Source organism: Lathamus discolor, chromosome 6 (genome assembly GCF_037157495.1).
Source record: "Lathamus discolor isolate bLatDis1 chromosome 6, bLatDis1.hap1, whole genome shotgun sequence".
Lineage (NCBI taxonomy): Eukaryota > Metazoa > Chordata > Aves > Psittaciformes > Psittacidae > Lathamus > Lathamus discolor.
The window spans coordinates 48,884,687-48,904,437 of NC_088889.1; the positions used below are offsets into that span (position 1 = coordinate 48,884,687).

The window sequence follows — 19,751 nt, forward strand, 5'->3', positions numbered from 1 at the left end:
ACTGGTAACCGGCGGTGGGGGCAGAAGAGCACGCCAGCAGAGCTGCCCGGCTGGCCACACAGAGCCGCCTCGCAGCAACACCGCTCCTTGGCTTTCTGAGTAAAACCTGGGGTGATGCTCTTCACCTGATAACCTTGGCAAAGCATTTAAAAAGCGCCTGCAGCACCTGCCTCCAGTACCTGGCCTCAGGCTGTTTTGGCCCGAGAGGATTCACACGTTCTGAGAGCTGTCACTGCTTCTACTCACAGCGTATTTGAAGGATTACAGATAAAGAAGGGATTTAAAAAGTAGTATTTGCCCCCATCTGCCCATTCTGGGAGGTGACTCCTGCTGTCAAATGCCCAACCACACACACACATTTGAAACAGAGGCTGGCAGCGTTCATGAAAAGAGAGATGACAGGGTTAAACTGGGACGTGCCAGTGACGCACAAAAAACCAAAACACATGCTTTTGCTGTTTCCTCTTAAGATTTCCACGTCCTCTCCTCCCCTCTGGACCTCAGTAATGTCTTGCTAATGGAGACCACTCCTCCAGGAGCTCACACTTCTTCTCCCTCCTGTCACTCACCTTCTAGGTCTTTACATTGCTTTTTCTTCTACTCCCTACTCCCTTTCCTCTTTCCCTTCTCCCTGTCCCCATCTCCTGGCCTGTCAGACCAGAGCTCCCATTTACTTCAGACCTTACATCACTACAAACATTTCTTCCCTTTATAAAAACCCTGTAACTCCGTTTTCAATTTACTGGTTCTTTCTGCTTTCACTCCATCTATACAATTCTTTTACTCTCCTTTTAACTTCAGTATTTTCTCCTTTCTTTTCCATTTCTGCAGTTCATCATCTGCTATTGCTTTTTTCTCTCCAGGCCAGCTCACCTTTACAGAGCGTCAGCCCATTCCTCACCTTGGCTCTTGTGTCGCAGTGAGATCCTGGACATACTGCACGAGTCCTCTGCTAGTGCCAATCATCACCAACTCCTCCAGGCTGAGCAGGGATTCTCCAGTGTCCCTCGGTTTCTCATATAAAGATTCCCTCACTGTCCTCACAAGTTAACAGGTTTATACATGCAGTATCCCTCCAAGTGCTCTGAAGATACTGCTCCTAGAAAAGGCAGTATCTGCAATTAAAGCCAATAGTCACACCTGAAGACTACGTGAGAGAGGGAACAAAGGAGTTTGTCTCACGGTTTGTACATCACAGCTTTATGTAGCTTTATGTGACTACCAGGCAAGTCACGCAAAGAAGTAACTGGACAGTATTAACGAAAACACAGTGGAACGTCTCATCAAGCCTCTGTACACGAGGCCAACTCTCCAATTTATTATGTACTAAGCAAGGAGCATGAAAATACTGCTTCAAACTTTGGAAAAAGTACCCCAGAAGTAAAAGCAAAGGAGCTCGTAGGAACAGATGGTGCAGGCAAAAAGGTGTACGTAGCAGGAACTGGAGAAGGCAAATGGGGAAGAAAACCCATCTCTTCATCGTGGCAAGAGACATACACATCAACGCTAAAACCTGCGTCGTTTAAAAGCGCTATTAAGAACCTGAGGAAGCGAGCAGCGAATGAGCAACGCTCGCAAGCCGCAGAAGCTCCCGATGCCGATCACGGTCACGGAAAGGCGCCTGGCCAGCTGTAGCCAAGTGAAACGGCACCGGGGACGCGGCAGCACCGGGCTGCACGCTCGCTGCCGGGGAGGCGCCATTTGCCGGGACTGAGAGAGGCCTTGCGAGCTTCCCCGAGCTCACCTCAGCCGCGGCGCTCCCGCTGGCTGCGGTACCTCCGCCAACCGCCGGCAGCTGCGCTCCGCGCTCCGGCCCGACGCCCGCGCTGCCAACCCCGGGCCCGCGGGGCCGACAGGCCCAGGAGAGGCAGTCCCGCCCGCGCGGCCGGAGGCAGGCGCCCGCCGCAGAGCCGGCCCGCGGCCGGAAGCGTGCGCCGGGGCCGTACCATCGAGCCGGGCGGGCCGCTCTAGGCGGTTCCGGTGGGCCGGCATGGAGGAGCGGCGGTACCGCTCGGCGTCCGGGGGGCCCATCGCGCTGAGGGCCCGCCAGCACAGCGCCTCCTGCCGGGAGCTGGCGGTGCGCTGCCCCCGCCTGCAGCTCCGCTCGCTCAGCGCCGTCACCTCCGCCGTCTGGCTGGCGGCATACGGGCTCTTCGTGCTCAGCCAGGTACCCACCGCCTCCCGGGCCCCGCGGCGCCGCACCGGCCTCTCCCCTGTCCGCCATCCTTCGGACCTCTCCGCGGCTCAGGCCGCGCCCCTGAGCCCCTGTCCCTCTGGAGGAGCGGGGGCATTCGAGAGGCTGGTGGCAGCGTGTGTCCGCAGAGCCCGCCTGCCTGAAGGGAGCCACCCCGCCTTTGCCGAGCTGCTCATGGCGACGGGGGTAGCCAGGGCCGGTGGAAGGGTGATCTCTGCGTCCGCTGGGCCTCCGCTGTGCCTCGAGCTATGCCAGCCGGAGTCTGAGGGCCCAGGGGCTGTGCCCTGGTTGAATTTGGTGGCTTCTCAGATGCCTCTGTTGGTTTGTAGCCTCTTTCCAGACCGGGTAGGTGTAGGTACGGGTGTTAAGTGATGCCTGGCGCATTCTTGTGAGTCCAGATACCTACTAGGAGAGATGAGCTGTGGGAATCTGGGATAAAGGATATGTTGAAGGAGGTGACTTAATTGCCAAAGGGGTTTTTCCGAGTGACTGCGGGGGCACTGTGCTGTGAGTGTCATCTTGGCCATGTTTCACAGCTGCGGCAGGAAGACCTTGGCAGTGCAGATTTCAAAAGCTGCTGATAAATCCAAAAGCATTGGTTTAGATTCCTGATCTGTGACACATACTTGCAGAGAATGACCAGCCTGTAGACTCAGACCAGTTATCTTCAGATTGAAGTCAGTAGCTTGACCAGAGAAGCTGGTCACTGTGACCAGCACTATGACCGTTTCGCTTCATTTTTTTCCATGATCTTTCCCAAGGAATGGAAGCAGAGATTGCCATGTGAGGCTTCCGATACAGAAAGATGGTTCACGTTTCTCTGGTTGGAAGGGAAGCTGGGCTCAAGTTTCATCTGTTACAAGAGCATATACCCTAGCCAGTGGTTACCACCCACTGCCCTCCTGTGTGGCTTTACACGTGCTCATGCAGCTTGTATGCAAGTGACTACAGTCCTTCCTTTCTGCCAGGAAAGTCTCTCTCTCTGTGGATTTCAGTGTCTGTAATTCATGACTATTTTTTTTCCATGACAGACTTCCAGAGAAGTTCTTTATCCTTGTGTCTGAATGTGGCCATGGCTTCTTTATCTCGCGTGGTGGTACAGGCCCAGCTTGAGTGGTAGGGCCATGCAGTTCTTCTGGTCCTTTAGGAAGTACCAGTTATAACTTTGATTTATGGGTACGTGGCTTTGAGCTCTCTAAAAACATGTCCCAGAAATAGGTTGTAGTTGCAGACCTTTAGCATTTATTATCCCATCTTCAAATGACTCACTGTTGCCTGTAGTTTCAGCAGTTCTGTATTATTTTATGTAACAGCAATCCCAAGACTGAGCATACACAAGTTGTCTTCAGATGAAGCACAGGAGAACGCAAATGCTCTTCAGATTGGTGTTTAAAGCAGGAAGAGAGATGAGGTTTGAACAAGTTTAGGCTTGCAGTTCATAAGAAGAAAGCCACTAGGGCAGTAGTTTTTTCCTAAAAGATTTTTGTTACCCTCTGAGACTCCACCCTCAGTACTAGTCAGCATCTCACAGCACTTCTCTGTCAGTGACATCATCTCTGTAGACATATGTGTCCTACACTGTCATGGATGTAACTAGCTGGTTTTGTTCGAGATTTCTGCACTAAATTTACAAGGCAGTAGAATTTGGTCGCCATTTTCAGTTTCAGCTATTATTTCAGACCGTACTGTGAAGACTGATTTAAATCTTATTACACATATATCAGCCACCCAGGTAAATAAAAGGGCTCAACCTAAGTGAAATTACCTTGTCACTGAAGCTTTAATATTATAATTTATTATTGCAATATTACTTCCTCTAAAGCTGTGTTCAGTTAATTGTGATACCAGAGCTCTGTCTTTGCTTGGCTTATGTTACAGAATAGTATGGTGCTTTCTTCTGCTATTTTCATCACACTGATCGGCCTGATCATATACCTGCACTTTGTGAAAATTGACCAGGAATCCCTGTTGGTCATCGGCTCACTCGGCATTCAGGTGACTTCATCCTATGCATCAGGGAAGGAGAGCACAACCTTCATTGAGATGGGTCGTGTGAAGGATGTGGTTATAAATGAAGCTATCCATATGGTAATCATACACAGTTTTTCTTCTGGGGTATCTATCTGTGGGCACACTCACATCCAGTATATTTTCATGAGTGTGATTAACCAGAACAGTTAAACACAGCACTACCCATTGCTTTACTGACCTGAAGCTTTGCTTCTGATTTCTCTTTTGCTTCTCTTATCTATTCTCTCACTCTTAAAAGAGAACTGAGGCCAAACAAATAACCTCAAAAAGTCAAATCCATCCCTTAGATAATGCCAGCGACACTGAGCTAGTGGTTTTAGTTCTTTGTGTTATACTGCTTTTACAAATCCTGGTGCCAAACTCCACAAGTAGTCAAGACGGAGATAAGAAGACAGACAACACAGGAGATTATTTTTCCTGTTGCTGGGGTTTTCTGCGAAGCTTCTGTAGAAAAGCAAACCTTACCCTTCCAGCATGTGTGTGTTGTTTTCAGGCTAAAAATTTAATAGGGAAGAACACAAGTACAATTATTTTTATTTTTTTTTTTATTGATTGAAGGGAGGAAAGCTACAGATACAAATCTGTAGCCTTGACTGTGGCCTGGGGTGATCGGCCTTCAGTGCACGGAGTTGAAACACATCTTTCTGTGATAACACCAGGCACTTTGATAACATTTTCAAACTCCAGTGACTTTGTCTTGTTTGTCCTGTAGCAAAAAGTTATCTACTACTTGTGCATCCTCCTCCAGGACCCTGGAGATCCTCAGGGAGTCTCTGAGGTTGTGCCACTCTTTCAGGTGAGTTTGGCTGAATGGTGCAGAAATCCAGATCTGTTGTCTGTGTGCATGCCAGTTGGAGCTTATCTTTATTCCACTACAGGTAGCTGATTACGGTTGCCTTTCCCAGACTGGGCCTTCATGGTGGGTGGTGTTAGAAGTCTCATAGAACTACATACCGGCATGTTTTTTGCATCTGCTCTCCATTCGGAGAATGGGAAGTTGTGTCTGTCTGGACCCAACCACAAGCCTGCATGAACTAGGAGTCTTTGGCTCACAGTTCAATGTGTAGTCTTATGCTCAGTGTTACCACCATGACTATGGCACTGTGCTGCAGTTGCTTTTCTCTTGGCTTAGCATGCCAAAAGTGGTCATAAAACCTTATTGGCATTAGAATGACTGCCCCGTCTCGCCCATTGACAAAGATCACAGTACAAGCTTGTAAGCAATTCGTTTAATGTATAATAACTTGTTTGATTTACCATTACCCTGTCTCCCCTTTCTCATATCCTACTAACTTGTTCTGACTGTTCCGAATCCCATTTTTGGGATGGATTTTCTTTTTGCATGTACATACCTAACATGACAATGCCCTGATCCTGGAGTGGTGGTAAGTAGCACAGAGGTACCTCACATCTTGGACTGCTGAAGTTTATGGCCCTCTCTGTCCTCCTTACTTCACCTACTGCTGGTGGCTGTCGTTTTGTAATCCACATACAGTTTATGACTAGATACAATTAGTCTCCAGCTAAATACTTACAGATATAAATAGACTATTCCATTTATACTTGCTGCTCACTCAGTCCCACAATTGTAAAGATGTTTACTAACAGTAATATAAATTATTTCACATGTAGTCAAGGGAAAAAAATGGACTTGCTGGAAATCAGCAAGTAATGAACTCCAGAGAGCTGCAATCAGGAAGGTGGTTTTAGTTATACATGCTCCTTTCCAGCTTCAGAGAGGCTACCTGGCCTTTGTGTAGTTTCTCCTTTCTCTATAGCTCAGTGCTGAACAGTTTTATTTTCATGGAAGTATCTTGGCATTGGTAGAGTTGACTCCACCAGCAGCAGAGGTACAGAAAGAACTGTGTGCGTTTGCACTGGTAATTCTCACTTCAATGTGCAAGTTAGTATGTTACTTAGTTTTGAAGGAGCAGTAATTAGTAACTTTATTGCATCTCCTTGACTGAGTTCCTCTAAGTAAATACAATTTACCATGTCACTGAGCCCAGGAGCACTTCTGTGCTGAACTGACCTATCGTTCTCTTAAGCAACACTTGCAAGGAGAGGTGTTTGATGGACTTTACACAGTAGTGCTGTTTTGGGAGCTCAAAAGTCAGGGGATTCTAGGGACTGTGGGACTGGGAAACTTTCACCTTCTCGCTGGTTTTAGTGTGGTCCAGGTTAGAAGCGATAGAAAATCATTATACTTTGACCACCATTGGCTGTTTGTGTGAAATGAATTGATGTTCCTAGTTAACGTTCCAGTGTTCTTCTGACAGTACTAGCAGAGGCCAAGGGCCAGGTGTCTAAATTTGCTGTCCTGAAGGTAGATTTTTCAGGGTGAAGGTCTCTAGGAGGGTGGATTGGTGTATGGAAATCTGCTGTTTGATAGGTCTAGAGGGCCCAGTACATGGGTTGATGGGCTGGGAGGTGTGGATGTTCTTCCATGCTGTTACTGTGAGCAGTGAGCTGTGGAAGGGGAGGATTTCTGGTTTGGTGACAGAGTCAGGCTAACTGCAGAATGATGCTACCTGTTTTGACCCGACAGTTTCAGGGACAGGCGTTTCCAGTCACAGAGGAGGTGTGGCGTATGGAATGGCTTTGCATTGCTGTATCAGCAGTTCCACCAAATACCTCTTGGAGTTTGACAGATTATTTCTCAACAAACATGTAAAAGGGAAATCTATTCTTTGACATTGACTTAATGCGAGAAAGCTAATCAGCTACAGATATCTTGCTGTTGCATTCCTTACACATGCATACATATACATATTCTGATAGCTGCCTGAGAGTCTCACTAGTGGGAAGTTAAAGCTTTCCAGCTCTTTTACAGCCACTTCAGAGCCTGATTCTTTGTTGTTTCACTTAAATTCTAGAGCTCCAAGCCACGTCTGGACTGCTTGATAGAAGTGTACAAAAGTTGTCAAGAAATCTTGGAGCAGAGGAAGACAGCTCCACCATCAAATGGAATAAAATAGTAAAAATAATTTAAAACATCGAGGCAGCGAACTTGCAGCAGGACTCAGAGAAACACATGGAAAAGTAACCACAAAACTGCCCTGTGGCTTTTTATATTACATGAGTGGTACATAAGTACAGTGATGTTAAGGCTAAAGGCCCGCAGACTCACAGAGTTGTTACAGAAAACGGCAGCTCGGCACAGAAGCGAACCTTGAAATCCTCTGCTCTGAAGACAGGTGATCAGAACTTTTTAGACTCAGATGGAACCGGTTTTTTCTTGTCTCTCCAGGAAAGAGTTAGGGGGAAGTAAGGCAAAGGGAGGCAAGAATATGTGTCAGATGTTTAGTCTTTTGTGGATCTGAAAATTATGCTTAAATAATAATTTAACCCTTGCCATACTATCAAAAATAGGCTTGTTTGTTTCTATTTAACCCTTTGTTTGGAAAAAGCATGTACCACTCTAAATACCAAAGTTGATGTTTGGGCTGGGATAGTAACTTCCTGATCCACAGGAGAATTTCAGAAAAAAATAATAGAAAATTAAAATATGCCGTTGCACTATATTATGTTTAATGAAATAAACATAGGAGGGCAGACTTTGCTCTCTTTAGGGATTTGCTTGAAAGAGTCCCATGGGATGGGGCTCTGGAGGTAAGAGGGGTCAAACAATGCTGGTCATAGTCAAGGATCACCACCTCTAAGCTCAAGGGCAGTCCATCCTCATGAGTAGGAAGTCAAGCAGAAATTCCAGGAAGCCTGCAAGGATGAACAAGTTGCTCCTGGTGGAACTCAGGACACAAAAAGGCGGCATACAGAAGCTTGGGAGCTTGTTCCCTGGTGGAAGCAGGGACATATAACCTTGGAGGAATACAGCAACACTGCCCATGATGCAGTTAGGAAGGCCAAAGCTCACCTGGATTTGAATCTGTTGAGGGATGTCAAAGGCAACAAGATGGACTTCTCTAAGTACATAAGTAGTCGCATTGCTGAATGAGGCAGGGGCATGGAACAGAAGTGGCATTAAAAGCACCACATCAGTTGCTCTGAGCATATGAGGAAAATGCATTGGTGAAAATAATGGTAATGACTATGTGAACAAAGTTTCATTGGCCTGTGCTCTCAGGGGTAAGGTTGGGAAATTCTTTGTTGATGAGCTGGAAGTTTCTGGAATCTTTAGCTGGTATTTTCCTCTTTTTTTTTTTCTTTTTTCTTTTTTTTTTTTCCATGACTCCTTACTAATGTAGCTGAGAATTGAAATTTCAAAACAAGAGCTAAACCAGCATGTTGGCAGGAGTCTGGTGTCATGCTTAATTTGCAGACAGTGCTGTACTATGCTTGCCTACATCCTCTGTAATTAAAACGTGCCACATTCTGTCATGCAATATGGGAGAGATAAGGTGATTTTTAATATTTTTTCTCACGGTACCATGAAGCTTGCAAGCCACAGGTTAGCTCATGGCACAGGAAACATCCTGGTCCTCCAAGTGAAAGGCAGCAGCGTGGGGGTGTGCCAGGGGCTTTGAGGTAACGTTGTCTAGGTTACTTCATTTTTTATGGTTTTCTTTCTCATAAATACTTCAAATGTTGGGGTTGGCCAGATTTTTAATTCCAGTGCTCCCGTAATGCAAGTTGGTAGGTCTCTCTGCACTTAGTGAAGCTGCACCCTCATGCAAACTGCGTTTGGATGCAAGTCCAGGCAGAACTGCAAGGGACAGGCGTTGGGGCAAGGGCAGAAATCGGGCATTAATGGAGGCAGCAGGCCTTGGGAGCATGACTGTGTAAATGACTATGGTAGAGGTCCCTTGACAAAGAACTGTGTGGTACACTTGAGCTGCATATGGCTCAGAACATGGTTTGATCAGGTTGTGCTGCTTCATGAGGAGGAGAAATGGTCAAGGCCCTTGATGAGCAGTATGGCAGCAGGAAGATTCGCTGAGCCATGGGGAGAACATGTTAGAAAACAAATTATGTCTCGGCAAAGTGGTCAGTCTTGGGCTCAAGTGTGCTGGGAACACTGACTACTGTAAAAGTCCTATGAAGTCCTGAGAATGTGCACTGCAGAAATGACCAAGTAGCTGCGTACAGGAGGAAGCCTGAAGATTTTAGATATCTTGTGAAGAAGTGACCATCTTGTGCCCATGGGAGAGCGCTTTAGTTATCCATGAAAGCGAAGAGATTATCAGCAGAGAGAAACAAGAGTAAGACTAAAGCAGATTTCCATCAGGTATGTGCCTGGATACCAGACACAATCGTCATCCATTTTTGTTTACATTGAGCCTATTTTGGGTTTTAAAGTAGTTTCTTCATTCTGAGAATAATACAGCTGAATTCATGATAACTGCATTTTATTAAGAACAAACAAATCTCACAGTATCTCCCAGCCTTTTACATACACAGCAGTTAGGAAAACAAAGGCTTTTGTCATCTCATTCTATGCTGCAGCAATAGTCATTGCGAGAAGCATTGACTAAAGTAAAAATAGTTTTCTCTACCAAAGAATCATACAAAATAGGTATCTATAGAGGATTGGTTGGTTGAAGTCAGGTGAGCTATATATCACAGAATCGTAGAATAGTCAGGGTTGGATGTGCATCCATCCGAGTGGGGTGGTCCCTGAAATACTCAAGTATTGGTGAATATTTTTAAGAAATAAGAAGAAAAGTTCTGTATGTCACACTTATCTATTTAAAGTGCAGTTATGGCAGAAAATACTGAGCTTCATGACAGCTCTTGCTTATTCAACACCCTGTTGGCCCCAGTACAAGTCTCTAAGGACAGTAGTGTTAGCACTGTAAGGCAAGTACAGCCTCTGAACTGCGAGCTGGAGACGTTTATGCCTTGAGCAGCCCCAGCATTTATGGCAGCACAGCTTATGTTGACACCTCTGAACTGTGAGCTGGAGACATTTATGCCTTGAATATCCTCAGCACTGATGGCAGCGCAGCTTATGTTGACACAGCTTTGTTACTGGTGGGATACAAGCAGCAGGCTGCCAACAGACCTTCAGGTAGAGGAGGGATTGTCAGGCACAGGTGACTGAGGGAGGAGAAATAATGCTCTCTGTATTCAAACTGATGTGTGTGTGCGCAAGAGAGGAAATATGTATGCAGTCTATCAGGATATATATAGTCACTTAAAAGTATCTAAGGAAAGAAAAAATACTAAATACCTTCTCAACATTGTTTTTGGCTCAGAAAGCTTCTACCCTTTTCCAGATCTTCAAGGGATGCTCCTCAAATTCATAACAAGTAGATATATGACAGTATGTGTAAATCAGGTTTGTGTTCATACAATCCTTTCCTGCCATATTGTTTCCACAACCCACCATGGGGTGGTTTGGGTTTTTTTTGTGTGGGTTTGGTTTTGGTGGGGTTTTTTTTATGTTACAAAGATGCTGATAAGGGATGGTTTAGAATAACTTGTCTTTCCAACATTCTTCTATTTTAATTTGTATGTTTGCACCCATCACAGGCATGAAACAAAAACTTCATGAAGTATCAGCCCTGCTGTGTGCATTAGTTGGATGTTTCAAGGCAGGTGCAAGGGAGTGAAAAAGCTGGTATGGTTGGTTGGTTCATTTGTGAATAGCTTTAGTTTGCTATTGCTGAATTCTTTCTAATGGTTGGATTCACACTGATTTAATTTGGGAAAGTTGCCCATGAATGCATAATTACCATGAAGTTGCACATGGTACTTTTGAAAGTGCAGTTATTTTAGAATGCTTATCAAAATAGCTGAACTCAAGCTAGGCAGATACAGATTTTTTTTTTTTAAGAATTGGAAAAAAGAAGTCTTCAGGAAAGGCAGAAGAACAATACTTGAGTACAACATTTGCTGACTACCTCCTCCTTGCTATGGTAGCATGAAGGAAGCAGGAGTTTGAAAAGAGCAGCTTCTGTCAAGTCAGAATGGCAGAGCTGATATGGAAAGATCTGTTCCAGTTACTGAAAGACAGAAGAAGTACAAAATTTGCTTGCCTTGTCTTCCTTTGTCTGAGATGATGTGCAGTTTCAAACACACCCTGAAATATCTATAGCAGTGATTACAGAAAAAGTCTCTGAAAGTCCTTGTCTGATGGTGGAGCACGTGACACATTGCAGCAGAGATCTAATGTTCATCTACTGTGTAGAACAGCATCAACTCCCAAAATGCATCGGTCCTATAGGAGCTGGGGTATCATCTGACAGTGTTCCAGTCCCAGTCAGTCTGAGTCCTCAACATGGAAAATGAGTAGGTTCCCACCTTTATTTAAAATTGAAAATAAATTCTTGAGTACCACTGAACTCTTACTTTATATCTCTATGTCAGGTCTGAAATTACTCTTGACTTGCATCATAATTATTCTTGTCAGTTTAGTTCCTCTTCTCAACAGTGTCTACGTTCTTTCTCTCTTTCTTTCTTCCTTTCACATCTGGAGCAAGGAATTGGAAAGTTTCTGTCCTCTGAAAGCTGAAAATGGCAGTCATCAAAGTGCACAATCATGTGCTTGTAAGCAAAGCAGTAAGATGAGGAGACGGAAGAAGAATGGGTGCAAGGAAGTGACTGGAGCACTGTGCAGGCAAATTACCTGAGGCATGGTATTTTGGATGGAGTGTGGCATGGAAAGAAAACTCCTGCACAGTCCCCTCATTCAGTACTTTAAGAAGACACTCTCTCTATCCACACCAAGGAACTTTGTCTATTATTATGCAAAAAGAATCAGAGCCCACAGTAAATTATTGGGCGTAACCAGCAAAATCGTAGCAGTCTGCTATTTGGTACACAGCAGTGTGAAAAACCAAAACAGAAATCCAAACAAACGAAAATGCTCCAAAGTAATTTGGAATGAGCCCTCAGAGCAGGGTGGGCCCCTTGGTGTTTCGGGGCACAAAAGGAAGAAAGCACCCATTTTCAGTCTCCCAGAGCTTGTTGGCAGGCGTTTTACTTCGGGAGGGCTGCGTAGATGATAGAAATGAAGGTGTCGAACAGCAGTTAATATAGCTGGCAATAAGAAGTGTTGCTTCAACAATCTAGGAAAACAGAGAATGATTAACTGTAAGTCAATTAGAGGTAAGAGTGCCCTTTGATTTTTAGAACCTATTGACTGCATAACTTTTGCAAATGGCTTCCTCACATGCAATTATTCTATTTTGAAACAACAGTATGTCTAAGAATTAGGTAGAAAAAAATCTCCTGATTAAAGGTTCCAGCTTACAGGGGCTTATTGAATGCATATAGCTAGTGTGGCAGCCACATGTACCAGTCCTCAGGGCTTACACAAATTGTCCAGCTGTGATGCTGCTATCTAGAAAGAACAATACTGTTCATGTTGTAATTACCTTTGGAATTGCCATTGTGAAAAGCAGTTTTTCAGTGCTGTTTTTTCCAGAACACCTTTCTTTCATTTGACTGACTACAATCATGAAGTCGTCTCGACAGCCTCCAAAGGTCAGCACAGAGGAATATGAGTAAGAAACCTTCAAGTGCTGTAGACAACAGAGAGTTTGAAAGAGTCATAGTTCTGTAAAAGAAAAAACGGCCACCTTAAACTAACGTTTGCTACAGCTTGCAAGAGCACCAGCTCTTCAGCAGCAATAGGCAGCGTAAATAATGAGCTTTATAGGTAATAGCTGGTAGGGGAAGCTCAAGTGAGAACTGCATTTTTAGTTTTCTCCTAGCTTGCTCAATGCCTCCGTGCTTCAGAGCAATAGTCCAAACTTTGTTACATCTCAGATGGTGTTAGTAAAGCATGTATCCCTGAGATTTTGCAAGATGTCTGAGCGTGTTTACTGCCCATCAATGAGGCAGTTAGCTGTTTCATGAAACCCTACCTTGCACTGTAGCTGTAATTTTCCTTTGTTTATGTAGCGTTCAAACATAGTACTGACTTCCCTCATCTCTCACTTCTACAAATTAACTTCTGGATCCACTTGAAGTTAAAGACAAACTTTCAATGACTTTAAGTGGACTCAAGGGACTGTTTTTCTGTGGGAGGTAAGTTATTTTGCTTCAGTGTTCCTCACCCATACCATAGTGTTATAATCCAGTATGCTGATACCATCTTCGTTCACAGCTATCCAGACTGGAGAGTCTTCTAATGAAGAAGGCAAAATAGGCTAGAAAGAAAATGAATTCAGATATTTTTTGACCACCACACAAATACGTTTCTGATACAAATCTTGGGGTTTAATGATAAAGTGAAGATGAGAGAGAATCCCATAGGCTTACTGGTCTGACCTGGTTTAATTTTTAAGAGGACTTTTCTCAAAAACTGGAATAACTTCCAGATTTACATAGAATTTTGGGACTACTGGCACAAGAGATGCAATGATAATGATGGCTTGAGATTAATTAAATTCCACCAGTGTAGTTAACGCTGAAGCGAGTGCTAGGATAGAGGAACAAAACAGCAGTTTTGCTCTGCCCTGATTCTTATACTGCTGTCATCAGGCAGGCAGGCAGTGAAGCCTGTTGGTTTCTGTAATACCAGTACACCCAGTACCATCACATCAAAGCAGTCTTCTTTCTTACAGATTTTGACAAATATGCATCAATTATCTGCTAAAAGATGAGTTATGTGTTATGGCCAATGGCATTAGTCTTCCCTGGGAATGTGCTATTGCTTGGGCTAATGCCATAGTCTTTGCTGTTCAGCTATTGAAAAGTTATAAAATATGTCAATCATCAGAAAGATCAGCATTATTTAAACTCCATATGGAACTATTCTATATTCCAATTCTTCTGCGGTAACCTCAAGGACAAGTAACATCTTCTGCTTTTACTCCTGACAGTGGAAATAACTGTCTTTTTTAAAACTTCTTGTATATTTACTCAAGAGATCCCTTTCATCCTTAGACTTTATTCCGTAACAATAGCAGCTTTGACTTCAAAGCAAGAGACATGTAACCATGAACAAGACTTATCTCAAGCTTTCAACAGAGGAGGTTTCTGCTTGGTTGGGAAGACGGTTGATGCCAAAACAATTTTTCAGAGAGCCACTATGTGCTAAAACATCAGTTCAGGCAAGGGCATTAGGTACAGATCCCTAGCCTGTGATGGGCTGAGGGATGGAACAAGCTACTGGGAGAAGCACGCCCTCCAGCTGTCCTTAGCTCTCCTGCTGATGCCTGTGGGCCGGCAGGTTACCCAATACATGCTTGTTTTTCTTTCTGCAACAGGACATTAGCAGTGCTTGACTCTAGTGTGGCAAGGAAAGCCACACTAGCTCTCTGTGTCAAGTAGAGAACAGGACTAAAAGTACCCATTCTCCCATCAGCTGCTGGGTGTGATTTATGGGGGACTCTTCCCTTCCACTTCCCCAGTGGTATAAATAGTATTTTTTAAACTATCACTGCAGCCTTGATGACCAGGGAAATTCCAGCTTTGGCAAGGTTTATAAGGAGAGCTAGTACCCTGTATAATGATCAACTGATGCAGTCAGGGAACCTTCAGTATTTATTTACTGAATACTAGCAAACCCTAGCGTTTAGAATATATTTCTCTTCCTTCTTTCTAAAGCGGCACCTTCTTTCTGGTATGTTACCAGACCTGATCATTCAGAACAGAGTATTGTTCATTTTTTTCTCCTTTCGGAAGTAGAAGCACTTTTAACTGGTGTAAACAGAGATCACAGATACAGCTCTGCTCAGTTCACTCTCAGGAACAAAAAAAAGCATGTTCCAGTTACCTTAGCAGCAAATATTTTGGTTCCAAAGAAAGGCCATTTCCGGGCCACTGTCAAATAAATTCGAATGCATTCTGGTGGAGAGCATCCCTGCAGCACCATCCACTTTGTTGCCAACTTGTCAGCCAGTTGCCTTACAGAAGCCAAGACACAAGACAGCATTATTTACTAATGTCTTCCAAGGAAAGGTAAGTCAAACATAATAGTTAATAAATGTACCTCTTATTCCAAAAAGGCCATTCTACACAGCACTAAGGATAGGGCTTTTAGCACTGACAGTTATGAAGGTTGCACAACCTCAGTTTATTTTAGCATTTTCCCTACTTTCATCATTATTTTACTAGTAGTATACTGGAATACCCAGGAATCCCAGTCACATATGGGTTGCTTACTGGTGTATATAACAACTGTAGCTACAAACACTCAGGCAGCTGTTACAGTAAAATCCTGTCCAGATTATCTTCACATTCAATTATACTCTCACTTTAACATCCTAACTTGTCTGTAGTATGCTCTATGTGGAGTGGCAATATATTAATGCACTCTTGATTTGGCTCAGTAGGGATGGTTTGGCAGCTATCTTGCTACATGCAAATAGAATTGCTTCCAAAAGGAGGGAATCATGTTAGTTCCACCACTGCATCCCTAAGTAGCTTTGGATCTGTAAGATTACTCCTTTCTTTAAACAGTTAGCTGAGATCCACGGCAGCATCTGAATTACGTACTTGAGTACTGGAGGTCTCTGCATTGTGTGTGAGAATTCCCAAGACAGAACATCAAAAAGCCCTGCCAGAGTATGTTCTACCAGAATTACTGCATGGCCTGAAGCAGCCTGTATGTGCTGGCTTTATGGCTGGTTGCAAATGTTAGGCATCTGGATTCAATTGACACTTGGGGGAAGGGTAAAACAAAAATTCAGAAACAGAATTCATCTTATGCTTAGGATAGGGTTTTTTGGAACTGAGATGCCCAACTTGGAAGTGAAAGGCTTAAATTTCTTATTTAAGGGAAAATTAGTTGGTGATTTGGCTCTTTTTATAATAGTTAACTGCTATTTTCTTTTAAAGGAACCTTTTCCTGACACTTGGTGGTTTTCTTTAAGTTTCTACATCAAATAATCTTCACAGGGCTCCTTCAAATTTCTTAAATATAAAGACAGAATTTCGCAAGTAAAATTTGTTTTCAATGCAAAGTGTAGAAGAACCAAAAGTTTACCTGAGCTGTTCTGAAGTAATGTTTTGCTTGTAGCATCTGGGGTAGAACTTATCTAAGACCTGGTGGAGAAGGTGCTGCATTTTTGATTGTGATGTTCCCCCAGGACCTGAAGATCCTGGTCGATCCAAGTCACCATATTCCACCTAAGACAACATTATAGTTTATAGTGTAACAGAACTAAGGGGGTGGGGAGCAGAGGAGGGGGTAGTGCAATAGAACATTCCATGAATTCCCATACTGATAACTCCTGTGTCTATTAGTCATGCCAGAAGACACCATTAGGCTGGGGAATTTTGTCTACAGCATTTACCACAGTAAATGTATACAACAGAGCAACTACTGAGACATGATTGCCCAGGGAATTCTTTACTGATATAAGACAATGAAACGAAATCTTGTTTCAGCTACTTACTGTAGGGAGACACTTCTGTATAACTGCTAAGCTTTTGTGGGTTATTTTCAATTGGTCAATTAGAACAACAGTGTATTTCTAGTTTGGACAACATTCCCAGCTTCTTCATCTCACTTTACACTGGTTTAATAAATGCCACAACCAGTTTCAGCAAAGTAAGAAACTATTATCCTGCATATCACAACTCATACTGTGTTTTTTATCTGATAAAATGCTAATGCAAGCCTGGAGGTCTAATGGAGGATCCTACATGATGCTCTTCCTAAGAGGTTATTGGCAGTATAACAAGAAAAAAATTCACTATTAATAGAATTTTAGTAGTGATACCATTTCTGTATCTCTACTAAGGCACTACTAATTGGAGCAGTACTGGGGATACTCCAGCCTCACTAGTTTTTTTTTCCAATATTTTCCTTCAGAAAGAAAGGAGAGACACTCCCATAGCACATTTCTCTACAGCAAGATGTTCTAGCAACATACGTATGCTGGTATAATGTGTTTGGCATGGTACATCTCAGACTATGTTTGGTAAAAAAAAAACCCCAAAACAACAAACACTTTTGATATAAAAGATAGCTGCTTAGTCAAAGACATTCACTGCACAGCTGAAGTCCCTGGAGGACAAAAGAGAGGATTTCTGCCCATAACCATACTCACCTGAGCCATCAGAGCCACCATTTCCAGAGCTAATTCCTTATTAACAGGAAATCTTCCATTGGCTATTTCATTGCTGACTTGGAAGGCCAGTAGCAGCCGCTCACGGTCTGTCTCACCTTTGGCCTGGCTCCGAAAATACAGCCTAAAACATAGAGGATTGTGAAGATAGAAAGATACTGTGAACTGAAAGTAGAGGTGGAAACTTTAATTAAGGTGAGTAAAAAATTAGAGTGGAGTGATTTTTTTTGCCCTCTTTCTTCAAAGCAAACTTTGGGTATTTCAGGCGTACTAGAACAGAGATTTAGAAGCTGAGATGCTTCCCTTATGAACAAGATCTGGGCAAGGAGACTGAAACATGCTTTCTATCTTTGGAAGCCATTTGAATTCTGTAAGCCAATCACTTCAAGATAGGGAAGCCTTACTAAACACAAGTAAATTGGTGTCCATTCATCCCCTTCAAGCACAGACAGGCAATATTTAAAATATGGTCTTCTCTGCTTATCACAGAATACAGAGCTACCTCTGCTTTACATGTATAAACTTCTACATAGAGGTCTTGTAGACTTGTAATTTTTACCAGCTTTGGTCTGACCACTTACACTGCTGTTCTTATTTTAAGAAGTCTTCAGTTTGCTTCAGCAGGAAGAAGATGACCCAATTAGCAGCCTTTATTTCAAAAATTGAAGAATCATTCTTGTAAGTGAAAGCTTCTGACTGTTTTTATTCCCTTCATGCTTGCAATTCTTTGACACAGTATAGCAAGATGACTAGTGGGGGTTGAAGACACCAGCTTGGGGAATGCTTCCCAGAACCTCATGCATGCCTATTTACAGACCACATCATCTAATTCAAGTATGAATTTAAAGCTGCATCTTTATATTCCACAATACTACATATACTCCACAATATATTACTATATATATTCCGCAATACTACACAATATAATCATTCTAGTGGGTCGGTTTATTTTCATTTTAAGATTAACACCACCATTAGGACCATATTGACCTTACACATGCCTTATCAGAGTCCCTGGTGTTAGAACAGCCCAACCTTGGAAAGACCTTATTAAAACATCCTTGTGTCCAGTCTACGCACATTCCAGTCCAACAAAATGCCACAAAGTTTCATCCCTGAAACAAATACTGCCTTCTGGATCAAAAGCAATAACTTCTGCTTCCACCTCTGTTATACCAAAGGTGACAGAAATCTCTTTCCACCATTACAGTCAACAAGATCTTCATATGTTGTCCTGGGTTCAGCAGTAGCAGTCATTTTTCTCCTTCTTAGTAGCTGCCTGGGAACAGCATTGATAACACCAATGTTTTCAGTTGTTGCTCAGTAATGTTTACTCTGACCAAGGACTTTCTGAGTCTCATGGTCTGCCAGGGAGGAGGGGAAGCCGGAAGGAAGCAGAGACAGGACACCTGACCCAAACTAGCCAAAGAGATGTTCCATACCACAGCACGTCATGCCCAGTATATAAACTGGTGGCAGTTACCCAGAAGGGTTAGATCACTGCTTGGGTCAGGCTGGGTATCAGCCAGTGGGTGGTGAGTGGTTGTATTCTCTTCTCTTGTTATTTCCCTTATCATTATTATTACTGGTGGTAGCAGTAGTGATTTGTATTATACGTTAGTTACTGGACTGTTCTTATCTCAGCCTATGGGAGTTACATTCTTTTGATTCTCCTCCCCATCCCTCCGGGAGTGGCGGGGAGAAAAGGAGGGGAGTGAGCAAGCAGCTGTGTGGATCTGGGTTGCGGTTGGGCTTAAACCACAACATAAGTTCAATACAGAACTTTATCTCTTTTTGGGTTTTGGGTGGTCTTTGTTTCACCTGAAAAGAGAATTCACACACAGAAAGCCATTTGTTCTTGTATACAGTTCTCCATTCACTAAGATTCAGAATTAATGTCTGTGTTATAAATGATGAACTCGTTCCAATTTTTGGTTTAGATCTTTGTCTCATACTTCCCTTCTCTACCATCTCTCATCATCTAACTTGTAATATATCTTTCTTTATAAAGTCTGGGCACTGCTACTACATGTCTTTTCTACAGCTCAAGCTATTTAGAGTATTGTTCTTATATCTTTTTAATCTTTGTGATTCTTCACGTAATTGCAAGTTTCAGCATATTTGTTTTCACTGGTGATTTTTCCCTCAGGTCATCCTCCTCTCACCTAACACACATTATTTAATTACATTTTAGGATCTAGGCAAAATAAATTGTGCCAAGTGTATCTTATTGTGCTACAGCTACTTGTTAACTCATTTTAAGTCTCTTCTGCTATTGCAGAGTGGTTTTGGTTTTACCTCTAGGCCATATGCCTTCTTTTATACATGTACTACACACAAAAGTCATCACATCTCATGTAGGATTTGAACCCATCTTAACTAAAATAGTTTTGGCACTAACTACTATAAATTACTGGACATCTACAGATATATATGCAGTCTAGAAATGTTTGATTAACAGCAGTAGTGAGGGCAACCAACAAAGCACAGTACCTGTTCTTATAGGTCAACTTCACAATTCTTGTGCCACCTTCATATTTCCCAGGATGCAATTCTTTTAAGGCTTGTTCCCATTTAGAAATGACATCACAGATCTTTAA

General features: G+C 43.1%; 2 protein-coding genes across 2 annotated transcripts in view; one reads left to right on the forward strand and one right to left on the reverse strand.

Moving 5' to 3' along the window:
* The first annotated feature begins 1,897 nt into the window (after nt 1-1,897).
* Nucleotides 1,898-8,408, forward strand: PIGH (phosphatidylinositol glycan anchor biosynthesis class H). The gene is made up of 4 exons (XM_065686720.1): nt 1,898-2,167; nt 4,073-4,282; nt 4,938-5,021; nt 7,102-8,408. Exons 1-4 carry the CDS (start codon nt 1,991-1,993, stop codon nt 7,201-7,203), a joined length of 573 nt encoding a protein of 190 aa, XP_065542792.1. The 5' UTR covers nt 1,898-1,990; the 3' UTR covers nt 7,204-8,408.
* A 1,106-nt stretch (nt 8,409-9,514) lies between these two features.
* Nucleotides 9,515-19,751, reverse strand: part of PLEKHH1 (pleckstrin homology, MyTH4 and FERM domain containing H1) — a 53,420-nt gene continuing 43,183 nt past the window's right edge. The window contains exons 23-29 of the mRNA XM_065686721.1: nt 19,645-19,745; nt 17,134-17,275; nt 16,065-16,207; nt 14,853-14,982; nt 13,195-13,281; nt 12,505-12,651; nt 9,515-12,195 (exon numbers count right to left, since the gene is read on the reverse strand). Of these exons, the coding sequence (XP_065542793.1) occupies nt 12,019-12,195; nt 12,505-12,651; nt 13,195-13,281; nt 14,853-14,982; nt 16,065-16,207; nt 17,134-17,275; nt 19,645-19,745 (927 nt within the window). The 3' untranslated portion in view covers nt 9,515-12,018. The remainder of the gene's footprint in view (nt 12,196-12,504; nt 12,652-13,194; nt 13,282-14,852; nt 14,983-16,064; nt 16,208-17,133; nt 17,276-19,644; nt 19,746-19,751) is intronic.

Excerpts from the sequence above, each read along its gene's own strand:
- PIGH (XM_065686720.1), top strand. The coding sequence starts at position 1,991 with ATGGAGGAGCGGCGGTACCGCTCGGCGTCCGGGGGGCCCATCGCGCTG. Across the intron at positions 2,168-4,072 it reads GGCTCTTCGTGCTCAGCCAG|AATAGTATGGTGCTTTCTTC; the intron begins GTACCCACCGCC and ends CTTATGTTACAG. Across the intron at positions 4,283-4,937 it reads TAAATGAAGCTATCCATATG|CAAAAAGTTATCTACTACTT; the intron begins GTAATCATACAC and ends TTTGTCCTGTAG.